We start from the raw sequence: 20,965 nt of genomic DNA on the forward strand, positions 1-20,965 counted from the left end.
GGCAGAACATAATATTAAAAAATTGACAAGGACCTTTCATATTATGCTATCGTAACATTTCATGGCGGGATTGAATTACTTGAAACTTCTCATAGAGAAGAAATTACATCAACCTGATCTCAGGTAGCTGGCTAATGTTAGCTAGCTGGCTAATGTTAGCTCGGCTAGGGGTTAAGCTTATGAGTTAGGTTAAAGTTAGGGTTAGGGGAAAGGTTAGCTAACATACTAAGTAGGTGCAAAGTTGCTAATTATCTAAAATGCTAAAGTTGTCCGTGATGAGATTCGCACGCGCAACCTTTGGGTTGCTAGACGTTCGCGCTAGACGTTCGCGCTAGACGTTCGCGCTAGACGTTCGCGCTAGACGTTCGCGCTAGACGTTTGCTTTATACACCGCCAACTAACCGCCCTCCTTTCATTTTTCCTTAAGTAACCTTCTGTCTTATGTAATCATACCAAACATAACATGGCATACTAATCTGGTGTCCCTGGTTTATGTATACTAGTATACATGAGACCAGGCTGATTGCGTAAATCACTAAATAATGACAATGACAATACTTAGGTGAATTACTGATAATCTGATAAACGTTCAAAAACTGACACCAGAGTAATAGAAATACATATACAGAGTTTGGCAAACTACCCTGCATGTTGGCACAACTCATTTCACTCACCTGAAGGACAACACATGGATAATGTTATTACAGACAATACTGCACTATACATTAACTCTCTAAAGCTATTATGTGATGCAAAACAGTCAAGTGAAGTGTATCTCTGAACAGCAAACCTTCTACAGACATATCGTTTTTGTGAGAACTGACTTTTCCTTGGTTTCATGGCAGTTTGGCACGTAATGACAGGCCCTATACTACATTCCTTTCAATGAATCGAAATAACTATTCTGTACATCTCAATCATTGTAGCTTAAATACTCTAAATACTAACTCACAGTTTTTACAATGATTGAAAGAAGCTAGTGTTAAACTGTTTAGCTACAGTGTACAGCCAATGCCCCTTTAGGCCATGGAGAAGCTGCTCTGCTCTTACTGCCGCTCTCTGACCTGTGCGAGAAGACAGGAAAAACAAACAAACATTGATGTTTCTGGTCGAGGTAGCTTGACATCAAAGTGGAGCAGACATCCTCTCTCTCTCTCACAGTTGTCTCTCTCTTGTTTGTCCTTCCTCCTGTCTGGCTTACCAAAAGCTTTTCAACATTGTTTAAATGTGCCATTCCTTGTCTTTAGAGGATGTCAAATGAGTCATCCTGGGAGCCAATCTATTTCTGTTGGCACTAACACTTCCGCTAACCGAATAAGTCCCTTAGGAGAGCAGAAGCTGTCTGAAAAGCCATCTTTGGCAGTCTGAAGGCAGTGTTGTCAATGTATGTGTGGACATCCCTCTGACTCACAGAAACTTCACAATAATATGAGGAGTCTTAGTTGAAGTAACCGTTCATGGGATTCCAAATACACAAGATCTATATGCATTTCTCCTGTACCGTCTCATTACTTAGCAACACATGAAGAGCCTGTTCTTTCACACATGACTGAGTGGTCTGTCCTCCCACACCAGAGGGGTCCCTGGTTAGGTTTGTCACCTCTCTCCTCCCATCCTCCTCCCATCCTCTGTACTCTGTTCTGACAAATAAGAACTTTGGGGGTCTTGGACAGAGGAATTGCGGAGCCCAACCTGCTCTCCTGTGTGATGACAGCTTCCATCAGGAAGGTAGAGGACGACCTGAGAGGTGCTGGACACCTCCTTCAGCTCACGGGACACCAATGACGGGAACTCTTGTGAAGAGATGATGGAGTGGAGCTGGTGTTCATCAATGCAGTGGCAGTTCTGTGCTCCCTGTCTCTGCTGTCTCTGTGCTCCTATCTTACAGAACAGACACTTGATCTGCTCAATGAGCTTGAGGAGCACGGCCTTGCGGAGGAGGATGTAGATCCAGGGGTCCAGGATGGGGTTGAATGAGGCGAAGCGGATCGCCCGTAGATCTGGGTTCTTCTCCAGTCTCAGCTCCACCGGAGTCTTATAAATCTGGTTCAGAAACACTTGCACCTGCAAAGGAGAGGGAATAAATGGGATTTAATTGACATTGATGCTTATGTTTTTATACAGCTTTTTGACACCTACATCTGCAAGAGAAATTTAATTTAATCTGATTGAATTCTGCCCAAGGGGAACACCAGGTGTGGCACTCAGTAAAAACATACACAACTAACACACACACCACACATAACTAATGATGCCTATTTGTGTGGCGTGCATGTGTGTGTGTGCGACCATGTGTGTGTGCGACCGTGTGTGATATTTTACTTTTTAGTCATTTAGAAGACACTCAACCAAAGCGACTTACAATTAGTGCATTCATCGTCAGATAGCTAGGTGAGACAACAACACATCACATATCAAGTACATTTTCCCTCAACAAAGAATTTATCAGCTAAGTCAGTGCTGGTACACAAAGCAGAATGAAATGAGTGTACAAAACATTAGGAACACCAGATCTTTCAGACTGACCAGATGAATCCAGGTGAAAGGATTCATGATGCCTTTTCTGATGTCACTTCAATCAGTGTAGATTTGTATTTGTATGTATTATGGATCCCCAGTAGCTGCTGCCTTCTTGGGGCTCAGCTAAATTAAGGCAGTTATACAATTTGTAGATGAAGAGGAGGAGATGTTGACTTCAAGGATTTTTACGAATTGAGACATGGATTGTGTATGTGTGTCATTCAGAGGGTGAAGGGGCACTGTAGTGACAAGATTTAAATGCCTTTGAACGGGTATGGTAGTAGGTGCCAGGAGCACTGGTCTGTGTAAAGAACTACAATGCTGCTCGTTTTTTCATGCTCAACAGTTTCCCGTGTGTATCAAGAATGGTCCACAAACCAAAGGACATTCAGCCAACTTGACACAACTGTGGGAAGCATTGAAGTCAACATGGGCCAGCATCCCTGTGGAATGCTTTCCACAACTTGTAGAGTTAATGTCTGGACGAATTGAAGCTGTTCTAAGGACAAAAGTGGCAAGTGCAATTCAATATTAGGAATGTGTCCTTAATGTTTTGTACACTCAGTGTACACAGAGTGTACGAACATTAGGAACCCCTTCCTAATATTGAGTTGCACACCCTTTGTCATCAGAACAGCCTCAATTCGTCCAGGCATTAACTCTACAAGGTGTCGAAAGCATTCCACAGGGATACTGGCCCAGTCTCTGTCATGGAAAGATCAGGTGTTCCTATTGTTTTGTACACTCAGAACACGTATTACACTACTATGTACATAAACTATGAGAAAACAACGGACTCTAACTTACATTCACAATGTGCGTAAAATATCAACTCGTGCGTAAAATATCAACTCGTGCGTACATTTAAATCGTGCGCACAAAGTTTTAAAATGGCCTTTCTGCGAATAGGAAAAATAAATAAAATGGTTCACAAAGTGAGAAGAGAAACTTACAACAAGTGGAATGGAGCATATAAGCACCACCGCTGAGGTACAAATGAGTACAATCACCATCTGGATCTCTGCGCCGGCCAGATGCCCGAAGCTGCGTCTCCTTCTCGGTTCTGTGTTTCGTCCGGGGTCTGTCCACAATGACATCTTCCGGACAAACCGCCGGTGCATTCGAATCAGAGCACCGCATACCAGAACGTTACAGATAACTGTGGCTAGAATTAGAATCGAACTGAACCCCGCGTACATATATGAAAAGGCGGCATCGGTACTCACGTTGCTCCGCCACTCTATGAAGCACCAGGTTTGTGGGTACTGCTTTTTGACTTGTCCCAGACCCATGCTAGGTAGAGCGCAGAAAAGCACGTTGGAGATGTAAATAGCCAGAAGCGTCATGCCCGCCAGTCTCTGATCCACATAGTCGTTGTAGAAATACGCGTGGTTTATCGCCAAGTATCTCTCCACGGACATAGCGCATATAATGCTGAGCCCCGCTAGAGAGAAGAAAAGCATGATGAATCCAAAATACTGGCACAGTGGCTCCCCGCCTGGCCACGAGCCTTTCACATAGGTTGCGATGGTGACGGGACTGGCTAGGAGTGTCCCCAAAAGGTCTGTAACCGCCAGACCGCATACCAGCGTGTAGAACGTGGTCTCCTTCTGTTCTTTCCTGGATTTGCAGAGTACCACGATGGCAATGACATTTCCCACCACACCGAAAATAAACATGATGGACGGTATAGTCGGGATCATGATCCTCCCGGTCACAGTGTTGTTACTCATTTTAAACAAATATTTAGTTACATTATAGGCTGTCGTTAATATTTCCCAATAAGAAATACAGTAGATGCATTAGGCATGGTATCTACAAAAGTGAAGCGTATCAAACATGATTGAAATCTTCATCCTGAATGTGAGCTGAATCAACATATTCACAACAGAAGTTAGAACGCCTTTAAAACTGTTGTTTCGTTGTTCAGTTGATTTTGTCCAAGTATCTGTAACCCGTCGACGTCATTGTCTTATCCCCTGTCCATTGACGTTTACAAATGACTGATCCATGTTTAAAATTCATGCTCACTCGTCTGCCTGTGTAATCTACAGTTCACTGATATGATTGAGTCTGTGTGGTTTTAAATTCCCCTCTGCATGAGCACTGCCCCGCCCCCTGCTCCAAGCCTCCAGCTGTCAATACCTCTTAGAAGTAGTTTGCTTCTTAAACGCACAAAGGTTTAGAGTTCCTCACTTTCCATGATTACTTTCCATGATGCCCACAGAACTTCCGGGATGCTCTCTGCATATCTGAGATTTATATCATTTTTAAAATGTAATATTTCAGTACAGCACATCAGTAACATTATTGCAGCAGAAACAGAAATAACACGTTATGTAAGCAAAGGCCCGTTACAGTAGGTAGCTAGGTATAATTTATATTATTGTGTGGTTTCAACATAATAGGCCCATCAACGGCTTCCTAAAACAGAATCACTTATCACTTACATACGACTAATACATTTAAAATATATACATTTTTAACTTTATATATATATATATAAATATAAATATATATATATATATATATATATATATATATATATATATATACAGTGCCTTGCGAAAGTATTCGGCCCCCTTGAACTTTGCGACCTTTTGCCACATTTCAGGCTTCAAACATAAAGATATAAAACTGTATTTTTTTGTGAAGAATCAACAACAAGTGGGACACAATCATGAAGTGGAACGACATTTATTGGATATTTCAAATTATTTTAACAAATCAAAAACTGAAAAATTGGGTGTGCAAAATTATTCAGCCCCTTTACTTTCAGTGCAGCAAACTCTCTCCAGAAGTTCAGTGAGGATCTCTGAATGATCCAATGTTGACCTAAATGACTAATGATGATAAATACAATCCACCTGTGTGTAATCAAGTCTCCGTATAAATGTACCTACACTGTGATAGTCTCAGAGGTCCGTTAAAAGCGCAGAGAGCATCATGAATAACAAGGAACACACCAGGCAGGTCCGAGATACTGTTGTGAAGAAGTTTAAAGACGGATTTGGATACAAAAAGATTTCCCAAGCTTTAAACATCCCAAGGAGCACTGTGCAAGTGATAATATTGAAATGGAAGGAGTATCAGACCACTGCAAATCTACCAAGACCTGGCCGTCCCTCTAAACTTTCAGCTCATACAAGGAGAAGACTGATCAGAGATGCAGCCAAGAGGCCCATGATCACTCTGGATGAACTGCAGAGATCTACAGCTGAGGTGGGAGACTCTGTCCATAGGACAACAATCAGTTGTATATTGCACAAATCTGGCCTTTATGGAAGAGTGGCAAGAAGAAAGCCATTTCTTAAAGATATCCATAAAAAGTGTCGGTTAAAGTTTGCCACAAGCCACCTGGGAGACACACCAAACATGTGGAAGAAGGTGCTCTGGTCAGATGAAACCAAAATTGAACTTTTTGGCAACAATGCAAAACGTTATGTTTGGCGTAAAAGCAACACAGCTCATCACCCTGAACACACCATCCCCACTGTCAAACATGGTGGTGGCAGCATCATGGTTTGGGCAGCAAAAGGTATTAACTTAAGGGGGCTGAATAATTTTGCACGCCCAATTTTTCAGTTTTTGATTTGTTAAAAAAGTTTGAAATATCCAATAAATGTCGTTCCACTTCATGATTGTGTTCCACTTGTTGTTGATTCTTCACAAAAAAATGCAGTTTTATATCTTTATGTTTGAAGCCTGAAATGTGGCAAAAGGTCGCAAAGTTCAAGGGGGCCGAATACTTTCGCAAGGCACTGTAATATCTGGACTGTAGGTAAGCTATATATGTATATATAAGAGATGCTTACCTACAGTCCAGACATTAGATTACGGAATAGTCTAAAATATATAACAGAAATGTCTATTTACTGTTGTCAGGATGGCCTAGTTGTCTAAGGCACTGGACTCAAGGAGTGAATCCTTCTTGGAGATATGGGTATTCTGGTTTCCGAATGGAGGCGTGGGTTAAAATCCCACTTCTGACAGTGAATTTCCCTAAGGAACTCATACTTAAACAATCTACATAGAGGACTGCCCCAAATGGTGAAAACAAAACACATGAAACGGGAATAATTGTTTTACACAGGTCATCAATGACCTATGGCTTTGAATGTGCTCACTTAATAGATGTACTTAAAAAAACAGTTTTTACTCTTTGTTTTATTACATTTTAGAATGTTGTCATTTTTCATTATTAGTAGTTTAAGTCATGCATATATCATACCTACAGTTCAGACTTCATGATAACGAATAGTGAAAAACATATCAGAATATTAAGTGCTTTAAGTTGTCAGGATGGCTGAGTGGTAGTCAAGGTGAGAAGTCTTTCTGGATAAACCTGTATATGTGTATTCTGGTCACCGATTGGAGGCATGGTTTCAAATCTCATTTCATTTTTTTGTTTTCAATTCTGTGTAGCTTAAGTCCCGCATGAATCCTACCTATAGATCAAATTTTATGTGACAGAATAGTGAAAAACAGAATCATTTTAAATCTTTATAGTTGTCAGGATTGAAAAGTGATACAAAGAACGGAAAACAAAAAAATGTTAAAAGGTAATGAAAGATATAGCAAAAATATATATTTTAAGGAATTTGCATAACTTAGTGAATTCTAAGCTAGGCATATGATGACCTGATGACCTGTATCAAACGATTATTCCAATTTCATGTTTTTTCAATTTTAAAATTATGACATCTATCAAACTATTAATCACTGTTCATGTGTTTTGCTTTCACCATTTTCAGAAATTCTCAGTGTTGACAAAAAGCAACTTTTATAGAAAAATGATATGTCAACAGAGGGATTTGATCCCTCTCCTTCAATCAGACACCTGAATACCCATATATCCAGGAAGACTTTCCACCTTGAGTCTGATGCCTTAGACTGCTTGGCCATCCTGACAACTATCAACCCTTAAAATTCATATTTTTTCACGATTATGTAACAAAACATATAGATAATAAGATACAAAGTATCTATCAGTATTCTGTAACATAAAGTCTGATCTGTCTGATTGAAACATCCAGAACTTAAAAATGTTAAAAGCTAGGCTTAAGATGACCTGTATCGAACGATTTTTCCCGTTTCATTTGTTTTCTGTTCTCAAATTATGACATCTATCAAACTATTAATCACTATTCATGTGTATTCCTTTCACTATTTGGAGAAATTCTCAATGTTGACAAAATGCTTTTTTTTTGGAAAGAGGTATGTCAGACGAGGGATTTGAACCATCCCCTTCAATCAGAAAAACCCTATAACCAGGAATGCTTCTCACCTTGATTCTGTCACCTTAGACCACTCTGCCATACTGACAACTATAAAACCTTCAGATACAAAGAACGGAAGCCAAAAAAATGCTAAAAGCTAATGACAGATATAGTAAAAAACATTTTTTTAAGGAAATTGCGGAGGTGAGTGAATTCTAAGCTGGCCATATGATGACCTGTATCGAACGGTTATTCACGTTTCCTGTGTTTTCTGTTCTCAAATGATGACATCTATCAAAATATCAATCACTATTCATGTGTTTTTCTTTCACTATTTGTCAATGTTGACAAAAAACTACTTTTTAGGAAATAACTTTTCAGAAGAGTGATTTGAACCCTCTCCTCCAATCAGGAAACCCCTATAACCAGGAAGGCTTCCCACCTTAAGTTTGGCACCTTTGACCACTCGTCCATCCTGATAACTATGACCCTTTTTAATGGAATTCATATGTTTAAATGAATGATTAGAATATTCCACCCTGAAACCATATAATTGTATGAAATTGATTAGAATCATAAAAGTATTATTAATGATGTGTATAGTTTTAGTCAGTAAAATTATAATAAAGGATGTGTGTAATTTTAGTCAGAATTAGGGTAAAACAATATATCTGTACAATATATCTTCTTAGTATCTTAACACAAACTGTCTGAGCAAAATTCGGTGCCGACCTTGCTAGGGGCCTCTGAGAGATTTGGGAGAGGGCAGTGTGTATCCCCTAATCTTGAGGGAGGGCAGGGAGTGCTTCTCACGGTCCCTAATCTTTGTCGGCTGGGTATTGATACAGTATGTGCGTAGGATACCTTCTGTTTGTGTGCAAAAGTATGTGCGTAAGGAGCTAGTATAAAATCAAAGGTTTTGTACAACGATCCAGCGCTCTCGTGAATAAACATTTTGACTATTTTAGCTGGGCCTCTGTCTGTTTCATTCAACCAGTATCTTACAAATTCTGGGTTGCAGACCGAGTAGTTTAATAGAAATGGGTTATGAACATTGAGAACATAATTCTCGTGACAATTTGGTCCTTCGAGCCGAATTCCAATACCTGTCCCTGCCGTCCGAAGGTACCACACCGAAATCCGTGCACGGGCGGGTCATTGACCCGTAAATTAAAGACCTGTCCCCTGACATTGGGGTTCTATAACAGGCCGGTATATATCTAAGGTCGGCAGAGACGGTGATGGAATCTAACCTACATTGCTTTTCCCAGTCTACGAGACGAAGGTCAGTAAATCTTTATTCAAGAATTATGGGGAATTGACGCTCGGGCTACATTCAGAAATATATTTTTGATTGTTTTTGTGTAGTTTAGGTGTTAAAAAATTCCCATAGGGCATTCTAACCTGTTGAACCATTTTTAGAATTTTGTGGAAAGGAAAAACACACATAGGTTAAGAGAATATACAATAGTAAAGGAAGATAGCAAATGAGTAAGAGAGTAAAGAGACACATACATAGATTGTGCAGGAGAGTAACTATAGTAATTGGATAACGGGAAAAGAGCACATACATAGATCATAGAAATACATAGACATAGATTGTGAGAATAAAGCATAGTAACTACAAGGTTGTACTAAACATGGGTAGTAAATCCTCAAAGGAGGTCCCGGAATTAACAGGAGATGGGAAATATATGCAGGGAAAAGATAAGAGGAACATCTATTTTGGCCCCAAATGGAGAAAAAACTATGAATTTGACGGACGTTTAAATATAGAAAAACTGGAATCAATGATTAAACAAATAAATAGGGTTTGTGGGGACAAGGTAGAAGAGCAACGGACAGAAGGGCTCGACATGCTCGTATTTGGCTGGCTGAAGCTAGGGAAAGAGCGGAGGGGGCAAAGAAAAAGGGAGCTATTAAGGAGGAAGAATTAGGTAGCCAGGAGCAGACAGAGAGGACTCCCACGTCTCCCACAGAGACATCGCCTAAACCCAAATTATACCCCTCCCTGGCAGACCAGGGGGAGAGGGGAAATCCAGACGACGAGGTGGTGGTGATGAAACGGAGTCAGCCGCATCAGGTGCCGCCCGTCCCGTACCCCCTCCCCTTTATGCTGGTCCTCGGGGAGCTGAGGGAGGAAGAGAGGAAGAGGCACAGAAAGGAGGACAGGATTTAGCAACCTTATTGAGAAAGTGTATAGAGGTAGAGGAAGGGAGAAAGTTGAGAAAAGTGGATAGAGACAGTCAATAGGAAGGCGGAGATAGATGCTTTAACTGTCACAAACCAGGTCATTTAGCTAGAGATTGTGAGGCACTGTGTAAACACTGCAATAAAGTAGGCCATAATCACAGAGTTTGTAAACAGAGAGAACAGGTTGAGTCAGAGCATCTGCCAGTAACTATCGGGGTAATTGTAGACAAAACATAAAGGAGGCCTTAAGGGGAAGGGACCTAAGAGAGAAGGGAAAAATGGACAGGATCAGATGATAGAAAATGTTTCAATTGCGATGAGACAGGACATTTCGCCAGAGAGTGTAAGGCTCCCTGTAAACATTGTGACCGAGTAGGACACAACCACCTCAATTGCAAACATAAGGGGAAGGACAGGCACGACAATCAGGAGAGAAAGAGAGAGGCAGAGACAACGAGAGCGAGATTAATGGGAATGCTCGCTGGGGAAACGCTTGGACCTTAAAATCAGGGCTATTTTCTGGGAATTGTCTCAGTAGTACGTGCCTGAGTTTACGACTACAGACAATTATAATAACAGGGTTATTTGCGTCTCTGTCACTATTGATATGTTTGGCCTGGAAAGATATGGTTGTTAGTGTTTGTTTAAGATATAAACTGTTTTAATAGCTTGTTTAGGTTAAATTGAAAGACTAATTCACTCTAAATAATAGCGAAGCGATTTCGATGTAATACTTTGTCTTGCCTAAATGATCTGCTGGAATAACGTATTGAGAATTGGGTTGATTTTAAATGGCTGGATCATAGAAGAGACAGTTACGTAAATCTAATGAATTCTAAATAATAGCAGAGAGATAATTGCAATAGAGTTGTGCCCATCGAATTGTGTTTTTTTTCTTATGGATTGACTGATGTAGGTCATATATTTGGCGACTCACATGTTACTTTTAAGTATTGACATTTCATAAGGGTGAAGCCGAAAGAGAAGGGACAGTTGTAACGTTTGGTTTTAATCGTACGATAGCGGTAAGGCAGAACATGGTTGGAGGAGAGGTTCTATTTTTGTCCACTGGTAAGAAGAGGAGAGTTAGTCGCTTACTAGGCTATATTTGGCTGTAAGAGATTCAGGTCTGAATAGTTGAATCGTAAAAGTTTTGTGATAGTTTCTGGTTATTCATTATTGGTTTGATTATTGCAGTAACACCAACTGGAACAGAAAGTTAAAGTTTCCATTACGTGGAACAATGTCAGGTCAGTAAAGTGGATTGCAGGTTGAGTTCATTTTATTTTACAGGGACAGTGAACATTAATCATAGTTGTGTGTGTGTGAGGCAGGGTATTCCTATCAAGCATTTTGAGAGACTGCTTGAAGAAAGACTGAATAGGTTTTAATGTTGAAAAGCAAGCTTGGGCTAAACTAGTCAAGTAGTAGGTGAATTTCATAGATTTAAAGTACAGTATTGTATCCAAGGGTAGCGCATGTTAAATTAAGTACATATAACCATTGAGGAAATTTAAAACTAATGATTAGAGGGAGTACAATGGAATTATCATTATTATTAGGTTTTCTTTGTAGTAAACGTTTGGGTCTCTGAATCGGGGTAGCATAATGAATGATGACCAAGTGTTTTTTTTCTGTGAAAAGGAGTGCTTCATTGTCTTTCTTTGGAATGTTTTCTGGGGGCTGTAATCTTGTGGGGAGCGAGTGAGATAGAGGCATGTGTCACGGCAGATTTCCTCAAACTATGAAACAAGGATCGGACCAATACGCAGCATGGTAGGTGTCCATGGTTTTTAATAAGAAAAACTAAACATGAACACAAATACAAAATAATAAAGTGAACTGGCAACGAACCAGTCCCGTGTGGCACAAACACTGACACAGGAAAAAATCACCCACAAAATACACAAAGAACATGGCTGCCTAAATATGGTTCCCAATCAGAGACAACGATAAACACCTGCCTCTGATTGAGAACCAATCTAGGCAACCATAGACTTACATAAACACCTAGAATGAACACAACCCCATAAATCTACAAAACACCCTAGACAGTACAAACACCCTAGATGAGACAAAAACAATACATCACCCATGTCACACCCTGACCTAACCAAAATAACAAGGAAAACAAAGAATACTAATGTCAAGGTGTGACAGCATGTTTCTACCAAATTGAAAAGGCCTGGAAATGTTTCGTTTGTTTTTAGCCTTTAAGTTTGAGGAGATTTCCATGTTTCCTAGAGACGATATCTTAAAGGGGTACACACACATATAGAATATTATAAGTTTATTTTCTGAGTTTTAATTAAACACGTGAATTCTTTAGATAAAGGGAATGTTCTGGGAACCTGGGATACAACATGTAGAAAATGTTTGATGGTTTTTCTTTCATTTGTATAATATAGTATGAAACACGACTCTAAAAGGGTGTTATGACTTTTGAACTCTATCGTGGCTTTCCTTTGTGGTCTGATCAGCCTCATGGGAGGGCCATTTGGATAATGAATGTAAGGTCATTTGTGATACTGATTTTAAGTTAATATGTGTAATGGATAATTATGAACGAGTTTAGAGTTCTTTGACATATTTGTAATTTCAACCAATGAGAAGAAAGAAATGACAAAGCCTTGGATTAATGGTAGACTTATGTTAATTATTTAGAACCTAATCTAAGCCAACAGGACAGGGATATATGACTGTGGTGATTCAGGATCATTGAGAGCATCGAGATAACCTTAATCAAACTATGTAATAACCTTAGAGATAGCCACCATAGACAGGTGATTTTTCAAAAAATCCATGAGTTCAGACAAGGAGACAGTGAGACATTTAGTAAATCTTTGGAAACAACCCATATTTGATACTGACTGTTATGAGAAAGAGCGACAGACAGATAGTAGGATGGGCAGACGGAGAAGCCCTCCCCGCACTGCTGAGACCTTGATGGTTGAGGAGTAGCATGAGGAGAGAAGATAAAAGTGATACAGAATGGGTAGATAACAGTTACTGAGTGGAGACAAAAGGGGAATGAAAGCTTAGTTGGTTTCAGGAACTAAGGTGTTAGACACTGAACCATTGCCCAGAAATGATTCTGCACAACAGGCCAAAATAATAGCATTGACGAGTGCCTGCCAAATAAGATAGGGGAGAAAGGTGACTATTTACACAGACAAGCACATAGGCATTAAAAACCATACGAAGCAGCACAGATAAATCTTAAAGAAGAAAAGACACTTGACAGTGAATTGCTACAGGATAGCCAAGAACGAACGCCCCAGGGAGAATTGGACATGTGGAAAATGAAAGGGACGATCCTACAAGATAATGTCAAACATAAGGATAATTTACTAATCTTACCTAAGTCACTGTTTAGACATGCGCCATTATTGATACATGGGCAGAGCCATGTATCAACAGGAGGGGTTAGGTTAGGACACACTTTGTGGCCTTTTGGATAATAAAAAATAAAAACAATTGTTTATGTATATAATAGATATAGCAAATGGGTAGAAGCGTTCCCAACTTACTTGGCGGACACGATTATGGTAACTAAAATATTAGGTCAAGATATTATCCCTAGAGTTGGTTTACTATGATCTAAGTCTTTAAATAATGGATGACAGTTTAGCTAATCAGGTAGAACAAATAGAAGGCCAGAGTTAAGGACCAGAACAAATAGACATAGAAGTTGAAGATATACTAGCAGAACACATGAGAAGACTGTTTGTTAACCAAACCAAGGTTTCCAAGATTTTGTGTCCAACAGGTGAATTACAGGAGAAGGTGATTCACTCATTCCATGTGGATCCAGTCTCTGAGGGGAATAGACTGGAAGCAACCACAGTGGGAGGGGCCATATCAAGTACTCCTGGTGACAGCCTTCGCGGTGAGAATATCTGAAAGAGCTACCTGGGTTCATGTCACACATTGCAAGAGGGTAAGACACACTGACACTGGCGAACAATCACAGAGTTAGGAGAAGAACCGAATACCAATAAGGTTTGGAGGTCACCTCTCTAACGAAGATTCCCTAACCCGCCCTATTCTCCCTGTGTGCGTTCATAAAAGTGAAAGTAGCCTCTAGCTGATGATATGTTCTCTGTGAAAGGGTGGGGCTTTACAGGATTGCTGATAGGTCTGATCTGATTGTGGTCTGATTGTGGGAGCCATATTCCTAATACACCATGACCTATCCGAGTAGGAAGAAGGTGGTAACTTGACCCATAGTGTAGAAGATGAGGATTTTGTATTAACCAAGCATAAAAGATAACTTAATCTGGGTAAACAGGAAGTGAGAGTAGAGATAGGGAAGGATGTCTCAGTTGAGTTCTATGTAGACCAAAATGGGGTCTCTGACCCCTTGGCAGTCTAGGACTGTGAGCCATTATGGAATATATATGTGCAGGTCCCCGTGTAGTTCATGGAAACAGGTCATAGCTCACACCGAGAGAGAGGGCTATATAAATCCACATATCCAGTATGGAGGAAGATGGAGTATAGTGAAGGTGAAGGTGAGGGGTTTTGACTGTAATCCGGAGCGAGGGAAGTATTGCATAAAGGTACGAATTACCATTATTGATAGCATTGGAGTTCCAAGGGGGTGCCTGATGAGTTCAAAGCTAGGAATCAGATATGGGCTGGATTGGATTGGATTGGAATCAAGCATCTTCTGATGGTAAACTCTCAATAAAAATGTAGATTGGATCAATTATATCTACAACAACCAACAGCGTTTCATCAACTATACTAGAGAGGCGATAAAAGGGTTAGCAGAACAAACAGCTGCAACTAGTTCGATGGTTTGGCAGAATAGAATAGCATTGGATATTTTGCTGGCTGAAAAGGGTGGGGTGTGTGTGATATTCAGATTAGAATGTTGTACTTTCATCCCCAATAACACAGCTCCAGACAGATCAGTGACCAAGGCCCTGGCTGGTTTAACCAGATTAGCTCACGAATTAGCAGAAAACTCTGGGGTGGATAATTCTCTAACAAATTGGTTTGACAGTATGTTTGGGAAATGGAAAAATGTCATCATCACTGTGTTGTGGGCGACTTTTACCTGTATGAGTGTTTTGGTTCTGTGTGGATGTTGTTTGGTCCCCTGTGTGAGAGGTTTGATTACCGGGACTCTGGAGAGAACAATGACGCAACAGATGGTGAGGTACGATCCGATTCCGAGCTCCGGACAGTGGATGACGAATACAGGCCTCCAGGCCTAGGAGAGGGCTCCATTTCTATTAACTACGAGGAGCCAATGTTGAATAAGACTGTTTTTAATGTTTAAGACTGTTTTTTTTATGAAGATTGTAATAAAAATCTTAACAGGAAGCGTTATATTTGGATATAGGCCTATAACAGTCATTGATGAATATCGAATGTACATACATGTATGTACATTCAAACTACCTGCCCTCCAGGACATCTACACCACCCGATGTCACAGAAAGGCCATAAAGATCATCAAAGACAACAACCACTCGAGCCACTGCCTGTTCACCCCGCTATCATCCAGAAGGCGAGGTCAGTACAGGTGCATCAAAGCAGGGACCGAGAGACTGAAAAACAGCTTCTATCTCCAAGGCCATCAGACTGTTAAACAGCCACCACTAACATTGAGTGGCTGCTGCCAACATACTGACTCAACTCCAGCCACTTTAATAATGGGAGTTGATGGAAATTGATGTAAAATACATCACTAGCCACTTTAAACAATGCTACTCAATATAATGTTGACATACCCTACATTACTCATCTCATATGTATATGTATATACTGTACCCTATATGATCTACTGCATCTTTATGTAATACATGTATCACTAGCCACTTTAAACTATGCCACTTTGTTTACATACCCTACATTACTCATCTCATATGTATATACTGTACTTGATACCATCTACTGTATCTTGCCTACGCCGTTCTGTACCATCACTCATTCATATATCTTTATGTACATATTCTTTATCCCTTTACACTTGTGTGTATAAGGAAGTAGTTTTGGAATTGTTAGGTTAGATTACTCGTTGGTTATTACTGCATTGTCGGAACTAGAAGCACAAGCATTTCGCTACACTCGCATTAACATCTGCTAACCATGTGTATGTGACAAATAAATTTGATTTGCCTTTGTTAAAAGTATTGTTTTGAATTATTCTTGTATACCATTTATGTTTCCATATTGTATTTGAGGTATCAGTGTGTATTATTTAGTCATTAAGGGTGGATTGTTAATGGAATTTATATGTCTAAATTAATGATTAGAATATTCCACCCTGAAAACATATAATTGTATGAAATTGATTAGGATCATAAAATTATTATTAATGATGTGTGTAGTTTTAGTCAGAATTAGGGTAAAACAATATATCTGTACAATAAATCTTTATAATATCTTAAACAAAGACTGTGTGAGCAAAATTCGGTCCTGACCTTGCTAAATATGAATATGATGTTTTCATAGTTGTCAGGATGGCTAAGGCGCCAGACTCCAGACTAGAATCCTTCCTACTTAAAGGGGTATTCTGATCTCAGTGTTAGAGGGAAGGGTTCAAATCCCTCTTCTGACAGAGCGTTTGCCTTAAAAAAGTAGCTCTTTGTCAATAATGAAAAATGGTGAAAGGAAAACACATGAACAGTGACTAATAGTTTGATAGATGTCATAGTTTGAGAACAGAAAACACATGAAACGGGAATAATAGTTCAATACATGTCAACATATGCCTAGTTTAGAATTCAATAAGTTACTAAAATTCCATTGAAAAATGTTTTTTACTATATCTTTCATTAGCTTTTAACATTTTTTGTTTATTTTTCTTTGTATCTTATTATCTACATGTTTCCATCAGACATATCAGACATTATGTTACAGAATCATTAAAAAATATGAATTTTAAGGTTTTATAAGTGTCAGGATGGCCGAGTGGTCTAAGGCGCCAGACTCAAGGTGAGAATCCTTCCTAGTTACAGGGGTATTCTGGTCTCCGATTGGAGGCGAGGGTTCAAATCCCTCTTCTGACACACCTTTTGCCTTAAAAAAGAGTAGCTCTTTGTCAAAACCGAAAATGGAAACAGGAAAACACATGAACAGTGATTAATAGTTTGATAGATGTCATAGTTTGAGAACAGAAAACACATGAAACGGGAACATATGCCTAGTTTAGAATTCAAGAAGTTACTCAAATTCCATTGAAAAATGTTTTTTACTATATCTTTAATTAGCTTTTAACATTTTTTGTTTCTTTTTCTTTGTATCTTAAGATCTGCATGTAACCATCAGACATATCAGATGTTATGTTACATAATCGTGAAAAAATATGAATTTTAAGGTTTTGTAGTTGTCAGGATGGCCGAGTGGTCTGAGGTGAGAATCTTTCCTAGTTACAGGGGTATTCTGGTCTCTGATTGGAGGCGAGGGTTCAAATCCCTCTTCTGACACAGCTTTTGCCTTAAAAAAGAGTAGCTCTTTGTCAAAACCGAAAATGGAAACAGGAAAACACATGAACAGTGATTAATAGTTTGATAGATGTCATAGTTTGAGAACAGAAAACACATGAACAGTGATTAATAGTTTGATAGATGTCATAGTTTGAGAACAGAAAACACATGAAACGGGAATAATAGTTCAATACATGTCAACATATGCCTAGTTTAGAATTCAATAAGTTACTCAAATTCCATTGAAAAATGTTTTTTACTATATCTTTCATTAGCTTTTAACATTTTTTGTTTATTTTTCTTTGTATCTTATTATCTACATGTTTCCATCAGACATATCAGACATAATGTTACAGAATCAAGAAAAAATACGAATTTTATGCATTTATAAGTGTCAGGATGACCGAGTGGTCTAAGGCGCCAGACTCAAGGTGAGAATCCTTCCTAGTTACAGGGGTATTCTGGTCTCCGATTGGAGGCGAGGGTTCAAATCCCTCTTCTGACACACCCTTTGCCTTAATAAAGAGTAGCTCTTTGTCAAAACCGAAAAATTCTCCAAATGGTGAAAGGAAAACACATGAACAGTGATTAATAGTTTGATAGATGTCATAGTTTGAGAACAGAAAACACATGAAACGGGAACATATGCCTAGTTTAGAATTCAATAAGTTACTCAAATTCCATTGAAAAATGTTTTTTACTATATCTTTCATTAGCTTTTAACATTTTTTGTTTCTTTTTCTTTGTATCTTAAGATCTGCATGTAACCATCAGACATATCAGATGTTATGTTACATAATCGTGAAAAAATATGAATTTTAAGGTTTTGTAGTTGTCAGGATGGCCGAGTGGTCTAAGGCGCCAGACTCAAGGTGAGAATCCTTCCTAGTTACAGGGGTATTCTGGTCTCCGATTGGAGGCGAGGGTTCAAATCCCTCTTCTGACACACCTTTTGCCTTAAAAAAGAGTAGCTCTTTGTCAAAACCGAAAATGGAAACAGGAAAACACATGAACAGTGATTAATAGTTTGATAGATGTCATAGTTTGAGAACAGAAAACACATGAAACGGGAACATATGCCTAGTTTAGAATTCAATAAGTTACTCAAATTCCATTGAAAAATGTTTTTTACTATATCTTTAATTAGCTTTTAACATTTTTTGTTTCTTTTTCTTTGTATCTTAAGATCTGCATGTAACCATCAGACATATCAGATGTTATGTTACATAATCGTGAAAAAATATGAATTTTAAGGTTTTGTAGTTGTCAGGATGGCCGAGTGGTCTAAGGTGAGAATCTTTCCTAGTTACAGGGGTATTCTGGTCTCTGATTGGAGGCGAGGGTTCAAATCCCTCTTCTGACACAGCTTTTGCCTTAAAAAAGAGTAGCTCTTTGTCAAAACCGAAAATGGAAACAGGAAAACACATGAACAGTGATTAATAGTTTGATAGATGTCATAGTTTGAGAACAGAAAACACATGAAACGGGAATAATAGTTCAATACATGTCAACATATGCCTAGTTTAGAATTCAGTAAGTTACTCAAATTCCATTGAAAAATGTTTTTTACTATATCTTTCATTAGCTTTTAACATTTTTTGTTCCTTTTTCTTTGTATCTTATTATCTAAATGTTTCCATCAGACATATCAGACATAATGTTACAGAATCAAGAAAAAATACGAATTTTATGCATTTATAAGTGTCAGGATGACCGAGTGGTCTAAGGCGCCAGACTCAAGGTGAGAATCCTTCCTAGTTACAGGGGTATTCTGGTCTCCGATTGGAGGCGAGGGTTCAAATCCCTCTTCTGACACACCTTTTGCCTTAAAAAAAGAGTAGCTCTTTGTGAAAACCGAAAATGGAAACAGGAAAACACATGAACAGTGATTAATAGTTTGATAGATGTCATAGTTTGAGAACAGAAAACACATGAAACGGGAATAATAGTTCAATACATATCAACATATGCCTAGTTTAGAATTCAATAAGTTACTCAAATTCCATTGAAAAATGTTTTTTACTATATCTTTCATTAGCTTTTAACATTTTTTGTTTATTTTTCTTTGTATCTTATTATCTACATGTTTCCATCAGACATATCAGACATTATGTTACAGAATCATTTAAAAATATACGAATTTTATGCATTTATAAGTGTCAGGATGGCAGAGTGGTCTAAGGCGCCAGACTCAAGGTGAGAATCCTTCCTAGTTACAGGGGTATTCTGGTCTCCGATTGGAGGCGAGGGTTCAAATCCCTCTTCTGACACACCTTTTGCCTTAAAAAAGAGTAGCTCTTTGTCAAAACCGAAAATGGAAACAGGAAAACACATGAACAGTGATTAATAGTTTGATAGATGTCATAGTTTGAGAACAGAAAACACATGAAACGGGAACATATGCCTAGTTTAGATTTCAATAAGTTACTCAAATTCCATTGAAAAATGTTTTTTACTATATCTTTCATTAGCTTTTAACATTTTTTGTTTCTTTTTCTTTGTATCTTAAGATCTGCATGTAACCATCAGACATATCAGATGTTATGTTACATAATCGAGAAAAAATATGAATTTTAAGGTTTTGTAGTTGTCAGGATGGCCGAGTGGTCTAAGGCGCCAGACTCAAGGTGAGAATCCTTCCTAGTTACAGGGGTATTCTGGTCTCCGATTGGAGGCGAGGGTTCAAATCCCTCTTCTGACACAGCTTTTGCCTTAAAAAAGAGTAGCTCTTTGTCAAAACTGAAAAATTCTCCAAATGGTGAAAGGAAAACACATGAACAGTGATTAATAGTTTGATAGATGTCATAGTTTGAGAACAGAAAACACATGAAACGGGAACATATGCCTAGTTTAGAATTCAATAAGTTACTCAAATTCCATTGAAAAATGTTTTTTACTATATCTTTCATTAGCTTTTAACATTTTTTGTTTCTTTTTCTTTGTATCTTAAGATCTGCATGTAACCATCAGACATATCAGATGTTATGTTACATAATCGTGAAAAAATATTATTTTTAAGGTATTGTAGTTGTCAGGATGGCCGAGTGGTCTAAGGCGCCAGACTCAAGGTGAGAATCCTTCCTAGTTTACAGGGGTATTCTGGTGTCTGATTGGAGGCGAGGGTTCAAATCCCTCTTCTGACACGGCTTTTGCCTTAAAAAAGAGTAGCTCTTTGTCAAAACCGAAAATGGAAACAGGAAAACACATGAACATGAATAGTTTGATAGATGTCATAGTTTGAGAACAGAAAACACATGAAACGGGAATAATAGTTCAATACATATCAACATATGCCTAGTTTAGAATTCAATAAGTTACTCAAATTCCATTGAAAAATGTTTTTTACTATATCTTTCATTAGCTTTTAACATTTTTTGTTTATTTTTCTTTGTATCTTATTATCTACATGTTTCCATCAGACATATCAGACATTATGTTACAGAATCATTTAAAAATATACGAATTTTATGCATTTATAAGTGTCAGGATGGCAGAGTGGTCTAAGGCGCCAGACTCAAGGTGAGAATCCTTCCTAGTTACAGGGGTATTCTGGTCTCCGATTGGAGGCGAGGGTTCAAATCCCTCTTCTGA

General features: G+C 38.6%; 1 protein-coding gene and 3 non-coding genes across 4 annotated transcripts; 3 read left to right on the plus strand and 1 right to left on the minus strand.

The window, feature by feature from the left end:
• Nucleotides 1–558: 558 nt before the first annotated feature.
• Nucleotides 559–4,627, minus strand: LOC110536332 (prostaglandin E2 receptor EP4 subtype). The gene is given in 3 exon segments (XM_036936243.2): nucleotides 559–1,621; nucleotides 1,624–2,064; nucleotides 3,474–4,627. Coding segments are annotated over 3 exon segments (1,362 nt in total). The 5' UTR covers nucleotides 4,254–4,627; the 3' UTR covers nucleotides 559–1,480.
• A 12,218-nt stretch (nucleotides 4,628–16,845) lies between these two features.
• trnal-caa (transfer RNA leucine (anticodon CAA)) lies at nucleotides 16,846–16,957 on the plus strand. The gene is made up of 2 exons: nucleotides 16,846–16,883; nucleotides 16,912–16,957. It is a non-coding gene; the product is annotated as a tRNA-Leu (tRNA).
• A 1,251-nt stretch (nucleotides 16,958–18,208) lies between these two features.
• Nucleotides 18,209–18,320, plus strand: trnal-caa (transfer RNA leucine (anticodon CAA)). Its single transcript has 2 exons — nucleotides 18,209–18,246; nucleotides 18,275–18,320. It is a non-coding gene; the product is annotated as a tRNA-Leu (tRNA).
• Nucleotides 18,321–19,963: 1,643 nt separating this feature from the next.
• trnal-caa (transfer RNA leucine (anticodon CAA)) lies at nucleotides 19,964–20,075 on the plus strand. Its single transcript has 2 exons — nucleotides 19,964–20,001; nucleotides 20,030–20,075. It is a non-coding gene; the product is annotated as a tRNA-Leu (tRNA).
• The last annotated feature ends 890 nt before the right edge of the window (nucleotides 20,076–20,965 follow it).

This window comes from Oncorhynchus mykiss, chromosome 11 (genome assembly GCF_057628025.1).
Source record: "Oncorhynchus mykiss isolate SJ-2025 chromosome 11, ASM5762802v1, whole genome shotgun sequence".
NCBI lineage: Eukaryota > Metazoa > Chordata > Actinopteri > Salmoniformes > Salmonidae > Oncorhynchus > Oncorhynchus mykiss.